The following is a 19,734-nucleotide window of genomic DNA, read 5'->3' as shown; positions in this document are numbered from 1 at the left end:
GACACATGCATACCCGCTAGCTTGGGTACGAGGCCCTTTTACAGGTAACAGGTAACAAAGGTACGTAAAAATATGACTTGCCTTACTTCAATTCTTCCCGCTGGTTTTTGGATATGTCTTACAAAATAATATAAAAAATCATTATCCAATATTGCCAGACACTTCCTCTCGGCGGTAACTTCCGCCAGGCGTAGTAAAGTTGCACTAAAAATATTTGCATCTTACTTATTTTCTTACTTTTATATATGACATTTAGGGAACTATTTTAATAACTTTTGTATGCAGCCGCGAGATAGTTAGTCGGCTGTATAAGATGGCTTCATGAAATTAAGTGGTTAATGGTTTTGATTAATATCAACAATAATTTAGCATTATTTCCATACAAATTTAATTAATTGCAGTATAATAAATTTCGTGAAATCATTACTAGAAGATTTCAATATTCAAAAAATAAAACATCTAATTTTTGTCCTAATTGTCTCATTCGTGGAAAAGAAATGATCGAAGTCAAAAGGTTTAAATTCTTGCCAACAATAATAAAAAAAAAATGTTAAATCTTCTTAAATATTAATTTCAAATTTTTAATATTCGTCAAAAAACTCAGTACACACCAAAGGATTTAATATAAAGTTATACAGATATATATTGAATTTTATTAGGCTTAAATGCTGAAACGATACGTTTTTTAATTAATACTTCAAATAAAGTTTTTTTAATAGTAATTAATTTAATCAAATTTTATTTTATTGGTTTTTTTCAACATTAAGTACAAAAAATAATTAGTATAAAATATTTTTTATTCATATTTTATTGACATCTAATATTCGCCGCATCTAATATAGCAGCATTGTCAGAGATATTTAAGATATTTGGTAACTGTACAGGGTGGCCAGATAAAAATGCAAAGTGCTGTATTTTGGAAACTATTCGTCGTAGAGACTTAAAAAATTTTATGATTAAAGTGCCGAAAGAATACCGTGAAAAATATTTTTTGAGATTTCCAAAATGGTCGCCAGGGAGCGTAACCACCATCTTAAACTTTTTAAGTGATTTTTCAGTGTAATCTACCCAGTAAATGATGAAAATATATACTTTTTAAAGCTAAGCTTTACTCGAGTAATTTTTGTTTAACACTGTGACGTATCTATTAAAATGAAGTGGTGGGAGGTTAATTTAATGTTTTTTTAAATAAACAGCTGTAACTCCTAAACGACTGATGATAGTGATGAAATGATAGCTAAATAGGCCAGTGAAAACCGTATCTCGATATTTTATTTGTAGCCTGAAATATCGAAGAAAGAATATTTTATTGCTCTATATTTTTGATTTTGAAATAAAACTAATGCCTCCTTAAATGATCGAACTGTCTTCCATCAAACTTAATGTATTGTTGAAGCTGCTTATGCGTGGACATTACACCAGCTTTAATTTCTGCTCTTGACAGGTTGTGAATGGCTTCTTGTATTCGTATTTTCATGTCGTCTCTCGTTGTTGGTTGAATTTGGAAAACAATATCTTTCAACAAGGATCGGGGTAGCCAAGGAAATAGACTTCCTCGCCCAATCCACCTCTGTTCACAATGGCCTTGATGTTGGACCTCCCGCAACCAGTGAGGATTTTTGTCACACCAATAATGCATATTATGCAAATTAATGTTTCCGTCCTAAAAGTGGCCTCATTTGTCCAAAGAATTTCGGATAAAAATTCTCTATTTTCCCTAATTCTGCCCAACATCCAATGACAATAATCTAACCGTCGGTCAAAGTCTTCGTGATTCAAGGCTTGATGTAAAACGTAAAACCATATGATATGGGCGCAGTCTAAAAAGTTGGAAGAATAATATGTAAATATGTAATATTGCGAAATTACATATTTACATATTATTTAGTAGTATTTTTTGTGACATAAAAACTTTCCTGTGATCCTTTAAAATATTTAGAATAGTAGTACATGATATACCCAACGCGCGAGACATTGCTCTCGTACTAACGTGGGGATTGAATTCCACGTATGCTAAGAAAATAATAATATTGTCTTCCTCTGTTCTAGCCGAGTGTCTTCGCAACTGAGGTTGAAAGCTGCCAGTATTACGCAAATTTCGCACTAAAAGCGAAAAAATCCTCGCATCGCGTAAACGCCGATTTGGATATCGAGCTCTGTATACTCTTTGAGCCAATTCCGCATTTTAAAAACATTCAAAATATACCGCAGTCATATCGACAGCATATCATTTGTAAAAGGCATTTTAATAGTTTTAACGCTTTACTTATGTGTGCAACGAACACAAATTGGACTGCCTAATTTACTATTTGTTGACAAGTTGATTTTGGGCATTTGTTTTTTCTTCCATGGCCTACTCTTCAATATTATGTAGGAAGCTTGTATAGTGAAAATCGGAATCGTATGTCGGCCATCTTGCTTGGCAAAATTGACAGGGAGCTGACAGACAGTTGTTGACATTGACTGATAGAACATCATTTGTCATTGTCATACCATTTCAGTTTGTTTTTCATTTCAATGAATGCAAGTGTGGGTTGAGTTTGCTATTTGTTTTACGGATGTTATTTTAAATTCATAACTTCTTTTCCAAAAAGTTCCCTTTTAATATTGGGAGATTAATGTTTTAATTGATTTGCAGAAAGCAGTTCCAGGTTTCTGGTAAGAAAATCTGATTTTATTTATTACTATTATGTTTTTGTATTGTCAATCTTTAGTCTTTAATAAAATCAAATTCAGTTGATTTCAATGAAGAAGTTTCACTTTTCAAGTATTTCATTTTTAATTGATTATTATAAATACATATTACAAAATGTCTGGCCTCTCATTTAATAATTAAAAATTGATTTAACATTTTCCTGAAAATTTCCTTGATGTAAGAGTATGTATATTTTAAATGGTTCTGAGAAACATAGTAATAAAAGATTTTTTTAATTTCCTTCACTTCCCATGTCAAGAAAAACATGGAGAGCGATATGCAATGTAAATGTTATTAAGACTTTGAGCTATAGAATTTTTTCTGTTCTCTCCACACATTTTAATAATGCTGATAGTGCTGGCTTTACACTACAATACATATTTATTTAAACATTTATTTAGTCTTTTTTTCACATGAATCATTTTGTAAATTGATTTATAAGGTTTGCACTGCCTATTTTTTTAAATTTTATTTCCTGCTTGTATCATACCACTTCCTGTGTTCACTGAGACAAGACATCGGTATAGCGACTAAGAGACCTGAGCACCCGGAATGGATCAGAATTAATGTTTTTCTTACAACTTGTGTTTGTTAAGAGTTTCTTTTTATTTTAGGTGAACATCTGTCCTTGAATTAAGTTTTTATTAATAATATAGTTCCAAGATATGTTGTTAGTATTATAAGAGAACAAATACATTATATGTATATGATATATGTTTATACTAAAAAGTTGTTTTCATTTTCAAAAAGTTTTTTTTTTCAATTTTGTTTTGTAGACGGATGTATTGTTTCTTTCGATAACACTCTGCTATAGAATTTTTAATTAATTTTAAAATTTTTCTAATTTATATAATGTCTATTATAATGAATTATTGTATATTATGTATATATTTTAAACAATTTTTTTTCAAGGAAAATTAAACAATAAATGTATTAAAGAAAAACATTGTTTTATTTTCATTTGTCCAATTGGTTTGGTCAATTTGATATGTCGTACACTATTGTTAGCACACTGTCATAGATGTAAAATAAAGCAGAAAAGTTTTATTTTTGTTCAGATCAATATCTGATGCTAACACCTAATCAAAATGCTCTTCTCTATGAGTAACCTTTTTGATTAGGCGTTTGCTTTAGATATTACGATTATAAATGATAAGATTGTCAGATTGAATGAAATTTGATTTCCCGCCTTAATTTGACTACGCCTTTCTGCCATTTTGATTGGTCCAATTAGGCACATCAAACTGTCAATTAGCTCTCGCTTGGCAACGGAAACTGTTATAACTAACGACAGTTTCCGTTGCCAAGCGAGAGGACGCTACCTGATTTGTTAGAAGAATTTCAGCTTATATGCAACCACCACTTCTCTTTAAAGTTAGTATTTTTTACCGAATTCTTTAACTATTTTCATTTCTAATATATGTGGTGTAAAATTCTTTGTCTTTCCTGCTGCATATTCATCATTAACTTCTCAAGTAACTGCATATAATATTTATATTATAACATTCTCTCTGATAAAAGCACACAGACCAGCAAAACCAATTTTATGTTGCTCGCGTACATCATGCCAAGTACTTTTATTTTTTTTAGTAAGTGACATTTTATAAAAAAAATCCTATTTACAAATTTTATGATAACAGACATTAGAACGTGAATAATTAATTAATTTGTTGATTAACTCATTTCAATCTCCTGTTTCTTCTTTTACTTTATTTAAAAAATAGTTTTTGTCAAAGAGATGTAGTGCTAATCTTTTTGATTTTCATTTGACACACATACAGATGGCTTTTTTTATCAAGATTTACTTGACGTTCAATCGAAACATTAACTTCAGAGGTTGAATTTACATCATCTAACAGTAAATTTTTTGTCATTAACTGATTCTTATAACTCAAGTAAAATAGCTGGCTCAGATATTATAATGGGATCAGATGTTGCAGATAAAAAACTTGAAAATTCTGATAAAGTAGATGTTGAAGTCGAAGTTGTGGAAAAGATGAATGTGATTCAATACACTGTGTAGCTAAATTGGGTACCGATGAAGATGTTATACATACATTCTCTGCTGTAGCATCTAACGACTTGCTTATTGAAGCATTAGATTCAGCTATAGTTTTCGATTTTGACGAGTAATATTTTTTCATTAAGCTAGTGAATGACTTGTAACATTGTGTGTGGTAACAACTTTCAAGTAATTCATCTGGCAAAATAACATCTTTATATTTAGGTGATGTTCCTTTCTCCATTTTAAAATTTGTTTACACTTTTTAAATGTTTCGTCAGTAAACAATATTAAATTCACATCAGTTTTAGCACAAAAAACACATTTTAATAATTCAGCTATGCTATTTTGTTGAACACTGCAAATAATTTTATTATGTTCCCGCACTGCACGTTGTAAACACAGAACAAAAACAAATATATAGGTTGTAAATACCCAAAAAAAGCATTCAATATAATAAACAAAACTGCGTCGAAAGCACAAAACACAAAAATATAGAGAAGTGGTGGTTGCATACAAACTGAAAGAAATTCTCTTATCATATACATCTCATATACCCGACTAACTATCTCGCTCGCAGTTAAGCGCATGGATAATGCTGTCGTTGCATTAACGTTATGCTGTGTGTGTAAGCGCACAGCAGCAGGTGTGTGGGGGGATGATTGGCCCATGGGGTTGGTCTGGCTGTATACAAAAGTTATTAAAACAGTCCCCTGAATGTCATATATAAAAATTAAAAGTAAGAAAATAAGTAAGATACAAATAATTTTAGTGAAACTTTAAAGCGTCTGGCGGAAGTTTCCGCCGACAGGAAGTATCTGGCAATATTGGATATTGATTTTTTACACTATTTTGTAAAACATATCCAAAAACCAACAGGAAGAATTTAAGTAAGGAAAGTCATATGTTTACGTCCATTTCTTACCTGTTCCCTGTAAAAGGGCCTCGTATCCAGGCTAGCGGGTATGCATGTGTCCTTAGACATATATTACTGTACATATTCTGAAAATTTCGAGCGGGAGAAATTAAGTAACGTCTGGGGGACCTGGGATCTCACTCTATGCCAGAATCATGGTCAGCCCAATATGCAATAAGAAGTCCCGTCGCCGCGTCAGAGTCAGTTGACAGTTCAGTCGAAGTTTGGTTCGGAGTGATGGAATTAGACATATAAGTGATATTTATATTTATAAGTATTATTTTGATGTTAGTGAGTTCTCTGTAGACTATGGAGCGTCGAGGAAGATGCCCATTTGCAAATCGTGACTACTAGTACGGCCGAACGGCGGATTGTGAAGAAAAATTTGTTAGCATTGATTGAAAAATAGGAAGTTAATTATGTTTGCACGTAATAGTATGTGTTGGATGCACGGCGTACTACTCAGAGTGCGTGGTAATTTTTACTAGCCCTTTATTACATCCTCTTTCTGTCGGGGGCTTTTTGCGTGGTTATATTTTTATATTAATATTATAATATAAATTCTTTTTGAATAGCTATTTTAAACTGATCCAATGGTAAATGTAGTGAAGTACGTAAACGTGCTTATCGTGGATGCAATAGCACAAGAAATAAAAGCAATGCAATTAGTTCCTTTAAATTTCCAATTTCAAAAACAGAAATATATTATACCTCATGGACGAAAGGCTTTTAACATATTATTTATTATACAGTTATTTGTTGAAACATTACGCACTAGTGCATAAAAAGTTATTTAATTTTTTTTTTAAAAGATTTTCTGTAGTAGTAGAAAAAATTTTGTTACTCGTGTGACAAAACTTCTCTTTTTTATTCATGCGAATTGTCGCATGTGCCATTGTCGAATTTACAATTCCTAAAAAAAGGATCATTTAAACATTTGTTACATAAATCACTATTTTATTTAGAGTAGATGTTGAAATATATTTTTTTGTTAATGATCTGGAGTGCTAGTTTAATTGCATTTTTATTGAGGCCTGTATTATTTTACTATATTAATTATCAATTATAATTGCAAAGCGAAACAAATTTTTTGCGTTTATATAAAAAAATTTCAGTAAGAACTTTGACGTCAGAGCCATAATAAATTAATGCTTCTAAAAAAGTATATTAGTATTAATTTTTAGGTTTTTAAAATAATACAATATAATATTATTATTCTTAACATTTTATTAATGTGAATTGGTGAAATCGCGACGGCTGCGTATAAAAATAAAATATAGATTTAAGTGATAAAAATGTAATTATTCTATTATACGAATTTATCAAATAAGAAAAAGTGAAAACTGCCCTACATACCTTACCTATGCATGTACAGTTTGTTGCCACTTTGGTGGGGGTGAAAACAGGCTTTTTTTTGCCTAGATAGTATCAAAACTATAATGTGATTATCCTCATATTTATAATTTTTAACAAATTTAATTTCAAAAAGAAATCTAACAGATTATACATAAGTCATTTATTGGAAATAACATTAAACTATTGTTTTCCGCATGTAACAGTGTCATAAAAGTTATACACATTTAAATGGTGTTTGAATCCTACTAAAATACTTACCTAAGTAAAAGCTAAATGAAAAAAAACTTGACAGATGAATGATTTTACTGATAATAATAATAAACAGAAATTGGCAATTGTAATTTAATATGCTATTTTAGTGACCCAGTTTAATTGTTTTGAATTTTGAGGATTAAATTTAGGTTTTCAACGTTTAGGCTTCTATTAAGCTTCGTTCAGGGCGAACATATGCCGATTTTTTCTGTTTGCCTTGAAGAAGGTCTAATATAGGCCGTTGACAATTTTGGCAAAACAAATGAGCAAAAAGATTTAAAAGGCTTGAGTATTACTTGACCTCCACATTCAACTTAATCCTTAAAACTTAAGATATTAGTAATGATTCATTCTTTTATTTAATGCCTAGAACCATCCTTTAACATAGAGCTGGTTGCTGTTTACGTTGCTTGCTAAATTGTGCTTACTCATTTTCCTTTTAATAACCTCATTAAGAGCTCATCGGCCACATAATCTTTCCTAAAAATAACAAATAAACTGTTGTATTTCATTGTTGAATAATTGCCTTCAACAGGCAAAAATACCTCCTTTTAAATTTTTGTATTCGTAGTATCTATATCTACTTTAACCTGCAATTTTCGAATGGGAATAAATTCTCAGCAAAATTTAAAAAAAGCTAAAAAATATTAAATAATTTCAAACTATTACTACAGCATAAACTAAGCACATTCGCCAGTTAATTAAAAAAAAAAACACAAATACTTACCTAGGCTGAGTTATTTTAGTTTTAAGTTGCCTGAAAAAAATTGTATTCGATGGTGCCTGTACTTACTGTACTGCTATGTGCAATCCACGACATTAAACTTAGATACGAAAATTGCTTCATCCATTTTTTACATTTTCTGCACGTCGACGTTAGAGTAAATTTGTTTATTATTATTATCTTTTAAAATCAATTAAAACTGCGAAAACTATAACAACACCATAAACATCGTATGACTGACTGTCTCTCTAAAGTAGAAATCTTTACTACTACTCAACCATATTCAAGTGGCCGATGAGATGCGCAAACGAAAGAGAGAAAAAGTCAGTGTGCAACAGGAACAGAAAAAGACAAACGTAATACAAAATTGTATTCTTCGCCAAATTTATCTGTGTCTCGAAAAGGAATTTATAGGGCGTGACTTATCTATTAAAAGTTTTAAAGCAAAGTTGTCATATTGATCTCCTAAAAACACAATATTTCATATGCGAATTAATTCTCTAAAAACTAAAAAAAAACATTAACCTTTTCGTAAGTTCAATCTCATTCAATTTGAATAAAAAAATTATAATAATCGATTGGAAATGATTTTGATTGCCTTTGAAACCAATGCTGCATACGACAACCTATTTCCGCATATCTATTAAAATAAAACCACTATGACACCATAGCACAGTAGAGGTGCGGCGTGCCATCTACAACAGCAAAATTAGTTTCGTGCTGAGCCAATTTTTAAACTGATTGGTCCCGCAACCCAAATGAACACGTCGAAACACATGGCGTTTCCACCAGCGCCAAAATGGCGACAAACCGTACCACGTTAGGACCCTCGTTGGACAAAATCACATGAAGCTTGTATGGTGAAAATCGGCATCGTATGTCGGCCACCTTGCTTGGCAAAACAGAGAACATCATTTGTCATATGATTTGAGTTTCTTTTTGACTGTTTTCCACAACTTTATCTGTGTCTCAAAAAGGAATTTATGGGGCGTGACTTATATATTAAAAGTTTGAAAGTAAGGCCATCATATTGATCCCCTAAAAACACAATATTTTTTAATTTAATATAATATCTATCATATCTAATCTAATCTATCTATCTATCTAATATAATATATATAAAATTATATATCGACAGGTTATCTGAGTGGCTCGGTTACTACAACAGCAAAATCATTGCCGTTTCGTGCCGAGCCAATTTTTAAACTGATTGGCCACAGAAAACACTTTATACAAGAATTAACACATCAACTAAAATTTTATTTGATTTAAATTTACTTCTTAAGATAATACTTATTTAGAACATTTAAGATATTTAGATATAGATACTTACCAAGAATTAGAAATTGGCACGATAGGTATGGGAGCAAATTTAAAATAAAAAAAAAAAAAAAATAAACTCTTTAAATATTTTATTTTAAGATGAATTAAAATAAATTTAACAAAGGGTTTTAATACGCATAAAAATAGTTACAATCTATTCTAAATTAAATACTGTAAGTATGGTATTAATAAGACCTTTTATGTGAAAAATGGAATTGTTGCAGGTATACAGCATATTTTAAGTGAAAATTCTAATAATTTCTGGATTTTCAGAAAAAATTATCTGCTTTTTTTGTTTTCATAAGAGTTTAAAACATTATAAAAAAACATGTAACAAACATATGTAAATAAAAAATTAAACATATATATTTTTTAAATATTGAAGTATTGAATATCATAGTAGTTACGATCACAATTAAGGTTCTAAATAATACTTTAAAGGGTTTTATATTAGTCTATAATTTTACTTTAAGTAGATACCATGATTTTAGTTATGGGTCAGTAAATAAAATAGGACTGTAAATTTACTATCAAAATGTCTCAGGTAATTTAGCTTAAGCATTTTAAAAATATTTAAGCGATAATTAAAATAATTTAAATTTAGAGATTTTCAAAAAGCTGAATCGACTTTTTAAAAATAAGATATTATCTACTAATATCTAGCTCTATCTAATATCTAGCGCTATCTGTTAGCTGAAAAGTTAAAAAAAAAGAATTCTGATTGTTTTTCATGAGTGTTAAATAAGGATATTCAAGATTTTTGTCTATTTTTTTAAACATTTTAGATTGTCGAAACTTTTTCTATTTTTTTAAATGGCCAACATTTAAAGATTGTTGTTGTGGTTTTAAAGTTTGCTTTTGATTTAAATCCTTTAAATATTTATAAATTATTAAGCTAGTGTTATCTTAATCAATTTGTTTTACAATGTCATGCTGGTCACAAAAAGAGAAGTCGTAACTTTTAGTCAGACATTTTTAGACAGACTGATCTTCCAAGATTTTTGTAAGGATGGATTCAATGGAAATTTAAAAAAATCTGTGATTTGTGTGACTGTCTGGGCAATTTCTAATATACAAACTAGTGCATAAAGGATATTTGTACGAATATCTTAATCTAGATGAAGACAAGGAAAAGGAAATACTAGACATTTTCCCAGTGGAGGTCCAAGAATTAAAACTGAATTGTAAAAAAAATGTTAATTTGACTGTTCTCAATTGATGACATAAATATGTCCAAAATAGAATTGAATCTATAATAGGTATACCCTGGAAAATGATAAAACATGTAAGATGCGCCTCAACATTATTAGAAAACACTTAGGTATGTCATAATTGAAATTTACCTGTCTCCTGATCTATGTAGTTGCACGATGATTCGATGTTGGCACGTTTGTAAAATAATTTATCAACCCATAACTTAAAAAAACTACAAAAAGCTATAAAATTACTTAAAATTGGAAGAAAATCATGAGGCTTGACATGATTCTCGGTCGGATTTGACAATCGTCAAATCCGACACTTAAAATGTCACTATTGTCATATTTGATGTACGTCAAAAATTAGTCAATCAGAATCAATCGGCCATCTTGGGTGGCAGACTATTTCGCTCCGCCACATTCAACTTTCATACCGGTGGGCGTATCGTCAGATTTTTTAGGAGGCGGTCCTTTAGAACAACCAGAGGCGTAGGCATATTTATTGTTTGTTTCGTGATATTCGAATTTATGAGACTTTATGAAATTTAAGTTATTTAAATTTTCTGAAAAATAAAAAATAGTTCGCCGATGGAGCGACCATATTTATCTCCCGTCTCACCTAAACCCCTAAGCTTCATATAACTTTATCGACTTATATGTTGGAAGCATGGGTTAGGATTGTTTTATGAATTAATAATTCATAAAACAATCTTTTTTAAATTAATAATTTTCTTTTCCTAAGAAGTTCTCTTTTAATATCGGGAGTAATGTTTTAATTTATTTGCAGCAATAACAGGTTTCTGGTAAGAAAATGTGATATGATTTATTACTATTACCTTTTTGTATTGTCAATTTTTAGGCTTTAATAAAATCAAATTTAGTTGGTTTCAGTGAAGAAGTTTCCAGTTTCAAATATTTAATTGACAACCTGATAATTACAAATACATATTACAAAATGTTTAGCCTCTCATTTTATTTTCCACAATTAACCCATTTGACCCTGAAACTATATTTTTCCGAATTTGTATATTTTTTTCTTAAAAACGGTCAATAGAAGGTCCCATAAGTCGAGAAAAAATCATGATTTTTTTTTCAATTTCCAGTTTTGGAAAAAACGGCGGTTCTTTTAAAAGGACGGTAGGATAAAGGGCTACTATTAGAAAAATAAGTAAAGACTTAAAAATATGTTTATATATCTTACAAAATGCTTAGCAAAATACTTAAAACTTAAACTTAAAAACTAATTTGTATGATAGTCCACAAAATAGTTTTTTGGGTGAAGACCAACTTCACATTTTTGGCACACGAAATTTGCTTTTTTGTGGCACACAGCACATTTCCGCTGACTCTCGTGATATGTAACTAAATGATCTAGTCTATCGTAACGTGAGAATTGGAATGCAGTTTTTGGCAATTTCGAAGGTCCTCTCTTAGTTGTTTTCCTGTACGTTTCGAGCAGCTGTGTCCCTAGGTCCCTTCTAAACTGAAGTAGTTGGTCAAGAGTACCACCATTATTCCTATGGAGTTGCCACGAGTTTTGTGAGGCCATGTCTACACAGTGAGAAAATAACGGAAAATACCACTTTTTACCTCGTACTGAAACTCTATATTGGCTTATGTTTTGGTCACTACGGTCTACACCTCCCATATTTTCGTTGTATGCCTTGATCAATTGAGGCTGATCTATATAAACACGCTTTTTTTCAGCCTGTGAAAATCGTTTGACCTTATTTACTGGCAAAACTGAACATGCATTGGTGGCTAAAGTAACAACGCTGTTGTCATTCCATTTGCATAATGCGATTTCATTATCAGCAACACCCCATTCAAATGTACCTCGTGTCTTTTTCTTCAGAACTGCCGCATTGCTAAATGGAGATTGTGGGATCCGGTTTTTACGTATAGTACCAGTTGCCCTGATTTTCCTCAATTTTAGCTCCTTTAGAAGTGACAAAGATGTAAAAAAATTGTCGAAAAATATGTGAAAGGGCTGGTAAGGCATTTTCTGTAAAACATCTGCATATTGGAGAACAACTGACGCTCCCAAACCCAGGTGTTTATATTTGTCCGGAATTGTTGTCGACGCATCTTGGTAGGGAACAAAATAAACATTGTATCCAAGGCGTAGGGTACCTATCCAAAATTTATACCCCCACCTTATAGGCTTGCCTCGAATAAATTGCTTACCGCTATGTCTCATTTAGGCTCTTGAAAAGAGGACGCAGTTTAAAGTACTTGTCTTTTTTATCAAGGGAAGTATTATCACTGCAATGAAGATTACTCACTATGAATTGAAATCTATCTCTGGAAATAGCAGCTAATATAAGTTTATTCTGGGTATCGTTGCAATTTTGCCAATACATATGTCGCCTTGGAACAGTTGTATATCCACTGACAAGTAACACACCTATGAAGCAGTACATCTCGTCTGCAGTAACGTTACCGGGGCGATTTTTATTTGCTGTGCATAAATATTGGTAAAATTGACAATTTCTCCTACCAAGTTCTCATCAAAGAACAGCTTGAAAATATTTCCAGGGGAACGATTGCTTTGTGCAGTTTGAACTGATTGCCACTGCATAAACGTAGACTCTAAATCTTTATTGAAAGTATAGTCAAACGTCTTTATGTGTTTAGGTCGCCTTTCAACAAAAGTGGACAATGGTAGATCGTCATCACTGTCCCAGTCGTCTTCACCTTCTACGTCAAATTCAATTTCCGCCGGGGCCCTTAGTTGCACTCGGGGTAAATTATTTGGTACTACATCGTCTTCAGCCCCAGAATCTTCATCGGTATCGCAGTTTTCGTTGGCATTTTCGGGTGGAAAAATTGTAATGCCTGTAGGAATGTCCGACGTAGAGTTATTCTCCAATTCCTCTAAGAGTTCTGCCATTATTAGTGGCTTTTTCCAATACCTGTAAAAAACCACATAGTAGTATATAATCCTACCGTCCTTTTAAAAGGACTCGTTTAATTGAACGCTCCTGGATTGATCAAGAAGTGTGAAACATAACCACAAATATATAAAACGGTCAGTATGTTATGTTATTTGTTAAAAACAATCAAAACAAGAACGAAAAAATAAACGAGTTTTAACATATCTTACCTTCAGTCACTCATTGCAAAATCACTAGAAACACAGCGTATTTTATTCGTCACTATCGATCCAAAAATTAACAAAATCCTAACATTCGCGATTGACCTTGTTTAAGATGTTAACTAAATATAATGTGACACTGGCGACATCTTCAAACCGTCAGCTGAATCAGAAAAATACGGGTTTCTTTTTAAAATCCTTTTAAAAGGACGGTAAGGCGTAAATGGGTTAAAAAATTGATTAAAATTTTCTTGTAAATATCCTTCATGTAACAATATGTATATTTTAAATGGTTCTGAAAAACATTAATAAAAGATTTTTTCGATTTCCTTCAAGACAAACATGGAAAGAGATATGCAATGTAATTATTTTTATTTTCATTCATACATTAACAATGAAAGACATAACATGAATTTCCCCAGAGGAACATGTTTCATTTGCACTTAATCTAAATAAAAAGCGTTATATAATAAGAATAATAATAATATTAATAATTAATATTATTATTATTATTATTATTAACAATAATAATACCAATATTCACCAATGTACTTTTTATAAATATCCTGTACATCAGTTACATAATTAATTTCAAATATTTTTACTTTAAATGACTCAAAAAATCTGGCTGATAAGTATTATTTCTGAGTAAACAAGTAAAAATATATTTCATTTGAGGTTATATTTATATTATATATTTTAGTATATATAATATAAAATTGCATATTAGGTTTATTGCTTTTATATAAAAATTGTTTTTACATAATCATTTGCTATTACTTAATAGCATTTATTTTATCTAATAGAGATGTGATACGATTTACTTTATTTGATTTTTTGTGTGTTTTTGTTTTAGACAATGCCTTCCCATTTTATTGGAGATAAGCCAGATAGAATCGTTTTATGCCAATACGAAAGCTGTTCGATATACGTTAAACTTTGCGACGTCAATGATATCAGATTTTAATAATATCAATGATTCCGACTTATTGGCTGGATTACTTATGCTATTAGACAAACTACTCAGAGGATTGACAGAATGTAACATAACAGATGACATTTATCCAAACGTTAAGGCACTCATTGAATTATTGCTGTGTGTCTCAGATTTGGAAATATTTTCTAATTACTTTGCGTCTATGTGTAAACCTATCATTTTAAAGCTTTTAACATCTAAAAGCTATGACTTTGACGAGATAGATGTGTTATTAGCAGAAATCCTTGAAAACTTTAAAAATGTTCAAGCGGATAAAGAAGTTCACTACATATCGGATTACATTTTACAAACGTAAGTATTTTTTAATATAGTAATTTTAATAAAATGTATGATTAAATTCACTTATTTTAAATAAGATGCGGCTAGTACTAAGTAAATTAGACCTTCGTAAAAAATTTTAATTGAAGGCTATTTCAAAACTAAAGGTTAACTTTCGTAACTATGACTGCAAGTTTTAATTCACGTCTTGCTTTCAAATGTTAGGGATATTGATGGTCAAAAAGTTAAAAGTACCAATAAACCTGTAATACTATAATATTGATTGACCATTGTTAAAAATATAAAGCAATATAAACCTTAATTTTTTTTTCTGAAAACAAAACAAATTCCAAATAATATAATACTACTCTTTCTGATTAATAATATAACGATATTGAAAACGCTGCGAATATATCAGCAGTTCTGCCTTATTCCGGAATCATAGCGGTGGCGCAAGCGGGCACACCGCACGATATCTCTGGACACACGTGTGTTTGTGAATCATCCGGTACCAAGGTCTAGTTAGTATAGACGCCCTCGCCGCCAGGAGGCCAGTTTAAGTCGGAACAATGGCGCGACTATTAAATAGACATAAATAGTAGTAAATAAACACAGTGTAAATAGATATTTCTAGTAATTGCTAAGTCATCATATTTAAATTGTACGTGTAAAATAAATCAGTTGACGATTTTTGTGCATCAGGTATTTTTATTCACACCTTAGCGAAAGGTAAAAACACGACGTTGGTGTCAGGTGTAGAGGGTCTGAATTGGACGTCAGTCAAATAGACATTGCTGAAAAATAAATAATAATGAACTGAAATAAATCGGATTTAAGTGTATGAAAATAGAAAAGCTAATGGATTTAAAAATTGCTGATCTGAAAAAGGGACTGCGATTTGACAGGAAAGAAAGCAGACATGCAGGAGCAGCCCCGTACCGCATTACTTGAAGAATGCGATGACTCGGACAACTTTGTTTTTGTTATTGCAAACGATATCGGCTAAATGTTCTAAGGGTTAAAAAATTAATTGCTGAGAAATTCTGGAAAGATGGAAATTAAGTTGCAAAAAAATTTCGCTGACAAGGAAGCTAATTTGCTGGAAAATTATGAAAAATTGGAAGAAAAATCTGCCACCCTAAAAGCGAATTATGCCAGGTTGCAAAAATCCTAGAAAACAAAAAGAAATTCTAGAAAAATTTTCTTTACTAAAAAAGCAGTATCTTTCATTGATGGAAGACAGAATCCAATAAGTTCAAAACAAAATTACAACGATTGGAAGACGTAGCCGCCAGGACCGGAGGAGTATCTTTCATTGATGGAAGACAGAATCCAATAAGTTCAAAACAAAATTGCAACGATTGGAGGACGTAGCCGCCAGAACCGGAGGAGTGTTGAAAATGTGGCAAAGCAGGTCATATAAAAAGAAACTTTCCAGAAGGCGCTAGTTTCACTCCCGTCAATCCGGAAAACTAAACAATATCGATGCGAAGCGGCGATCGTCGACCTGTATTCAGCAAGCCTCAAGTATGCCAGCCAAAATGTATTACCTTGACTGGTGATGAACATTAAATAATTTGTGATAATAAGTTCACTGCATTAAAATTCTACATTAAAAAACGCGGCTATGGGCTACACTACTGAAGAAAAAGTACTAATGGTTTAATGGTTTTATCAAGGCAATAGTTAATTGCAAATGTGAGGAAAACAATGAGGAACAATCATCAAAGCTAAGAAAACGAAGAAAATGATAGATATTTGCAGGTTTTTTTATATGTGGAAGAAAATGAAGGAAAAATAAGTACAAGAAATCTTGCAGTTACTTTAAACAATGAACCTAACGTTCAAAATTATCAGTATTGGGATAAAGAAAATCAGCATAAATATGTAACAACACGAACTCAATATCCACAGAAAGTTATGTTTAATGTTTGGGCAGGGATTTTCGGACACTCCATTTTAGAACCATTCTTTGTTAATCGAAATTTAAATGTAAGTTATTATTTAGAACTACTTGAGGAACAATTTCGCCAAAATTATCTTGCTGGGGGAAATCAGGAGATTTGGTATCAAATGGATGGTTGATTTCGATGGAATGTAACAAAATTTCAGTTTATTAATTAGAGAATGTTGGAAATGAGTTTTACGACCATTTGGGTCATTGCTCAGCGGGTTACGGAGGAATACTTCAACATTTGTTATAAGATTTTTTTAAGTTAATATTTTAGGTTTATTAAATTATTTTTCATGAAAAAGTAAAGTCTTAAAGTTTTTTTTAACATTTCATGGTTTATATTATAATAATTTATGTGCATGTGTCCGATCGTACGAATTTTCAATAATGATTTAATTAAAGGCACAATTTTATTATGACAACTTTACTTGGGAGTTTACCCTTACCTAACTTTTTCACCTTGAGTGATACTTGTAAGTGCGAGGCGTTAAAAAAGACAAAATTTTCATCAAGATTTTCGCCAATAACTTCTAAACGGGCAAACCTACAAAATTAAAAGTTATCTTGTGGGTTTCAAATTATAGTGCTCTTCGAACTACTCTAATACATTTTTTTCTCTAAAATAATTAGGAGAGCCAATATTTGACCCTATTAATAAATACATGAGATTTCCTATGTCTCGCCTGGCGGTGCAACACCCTGTATGTGCTGGAACGGGTATTACTATGAGGGCAATTAATGTCAATTGTTTAAGAAAGGGTTTAGAAAAGTAAGTTATTGCTTTTTTGTGTTATTTAAGAAAGGTAAATTGGAGTTAAAATACTGCTCTGCTGTTTTAACAATACTTCGGCAAGTTGCACATGTAGAAACTAACCAGAAAGCCAGTCCGAAAGGAAAAAGCTGATATTGTCGTTAGGGATGTTTTTGATGGTGGGAAGAAAGAGGGACCAACATAATCCAGCACAAAATCAATACGAAAAATGCTCGTCCCATCCAGCAGACAGCTCGAAGACTACCTGGCCAAGAGAGAGGAGGCTGATAACATTGATGACCATACTCTGGTCAAGAAAGGCGTCATGACGTCGAAATGAGGTTTCACAATGGGTTTTATGACAATTTAGCTTAATGCCATTTGGACTTTGCAATGCTCTTGCCACTCTTGAATGACTGATGGAAATGATTTTAGAAGAACTGTCCTGGAAGACTTGTCTAGTTAACATTGATAACATTATTGTTATTGTGGTAGGAAAATCATTTGAGAGGCATAGGACAAATCTAAAATAAGTGTTCCTGAGACTACGAGATTCCAAAGTAAAGTTGAACCCAAATAAATATCATCTATGTCAAAGAGCTATGCAGTATCTCGGTCACCTCCTTTCCAGTTAAGGAGTTTCAGTTGACAAGGCAAAGGTCCTGTCAAATACTATCAAAAATTAGCCTAGCCAGTTCCCAAAGACAAGATTGAGCTACGCAGCTTCTTGGGATTATACACTTACTACCAACGCTACGTGGAGTGATTTGGCAACAGCGCAAAACTCTCAGAAAGCTTTCGACCACCTAAAGGAGGCTCTGACAAGCATAGGTGCGCACCTGAGTTATCCCTTACGTGAAGTAAAATTTGTACTGGATATTGACGATAGCAATGTGAGCATAAGAACCGTGCTATCCCAAATCCAGGATGGCCAAGAGAAAGGGTCAGTGGCTATTTGCATAAGGTACTGTCTAAGGCCGAGGGTAACTTTGCATTGCACATTGCATCACTTGCAAAGTTGCTAACTGTTGTCAAAGCGATGGAGCAAAAAGTTTCGGTATTAGGACCAATACTATTTTTGCTCTCATTCTCATTACATATACTACATTTGTAACGAGAATACTAAAAATTTAGAATTCACCTTCTTCGCTGATCTTATTCTCCATGGATACGCAAAATCTGGCTATACCACACGTCTATCTGGATAGACGTGTAGCGGCATAACAACGATCTGAGCTCTGGTTCTTATTGAATAAGTTATTGTTAAATAGAGATAATAAAAGTGTGCATTTTGCACTTATTAATCAAGATTCTCAAATGCCAATATACTTTGGAAACACTTATGGAATGTTATTAAATGACATATTAACATTTTAACAAAACTTTGTTTATTCTTTAAAATCTAAATATTTATAAGCTATGCTTATATTAAGAAGTAGAATAATCATGGTACTCATGAGGATTTAACAAAATTGTAGCAAGAACATGCAGAAAATTGATAAACGAAAATTTGTGCGAATACAAAATAACTTTATACAATTTGGTTCACAAGTTAAAAGCGATACAAGTTTACCCAACCCTGTAGCGTCTGATAAGGACAACATTGTGAATGTTTTAGCCTACTTTACTTTCACGCATATCCACAAGCTTCCATCCGGAGTGCAGGAGATGATTTAGGTCTAACCTATTATTCTGTGCAAAAAATTCTGGACGATAATAATATGCATCCCTTTAAATTTCAAAAGTACATCAGCTGAAACTGGATGATTACCAACGTCGCGTTCGATATTGTGAAACACTTCTGACACGCACTGAAGGCGAGAATCCAAAGTTTCTAAAAAAAATTTATAGACAGATGAAACAGTGAGTTTTCTAGAGAAGGTATTAAATAGAAGAAATCAAAATTTTTGGGCTAATCAAAATCCACATGCGGTTAAGGAAATGGGATTTCAAGAAAAATTAAGTTTTAATATTTTTTGTTTACTAAAAGACAATCAAATAGCTTTTTTCATTTACGACGGGTCATTAAACTCCACAAATACCTTCAGATTTTGCGCGGATTTCAATTTTCTTTTTTGAATATGTTATAATATACAGGGGTTTCATTAAAAAATGCATTTTTCACAATTTTTGTATCTAGCGGTAAAATCACTAAATTTTTCCCAACTCTGTATATTGTAGAACAAATTTTTATAGTGAAGACTAATGTACAA

General features: G+C 31.7%; 1 protein-coding gene across 2 annotated transcripts in view; it reads left to right on the top strand.

The window, feature by feature from the left end:
• The window catches only part of LOC126734995 (uncharacterized), a 62,807-nt gene that overhangs the window by 9,855 nt on the left and 33,218 nt on the right, over window positions 1-19,734 (top strand). For both annotated transcript variants that reach the window (XM_050438864.1, XM_050438863.1), the window contains exon 3: window positions 14,418-14,849. In XM_050438864.1, coding sequence (XP_050294821.1) covers window positions 14,418-14,849 — 432 coding nt within the window. The remainder of the gene's footprint in view (window positions 1-14,417; window positions 14,850-19,734) is intronic.

This window comes from Anthonomus grandis, chromosome 4 (assembly GCF_022605725.1).
Source record: "Anthonomus grandis grandis chromosome 4, icAntGran1.3, whole genome shotgun sequence".
Taxonomy (NCBI): Eukaryota; Metazoa; Arthropoda; class Insecta; order Coleoptera; family Curculionidae; genus Anthonomus; species Anthonomus grandis.
The sequence above is the reverse complement of the archived record's forward strand: the minus strand, read 5'-3'. Positions and strand labels throughout refer to the sequence as shown.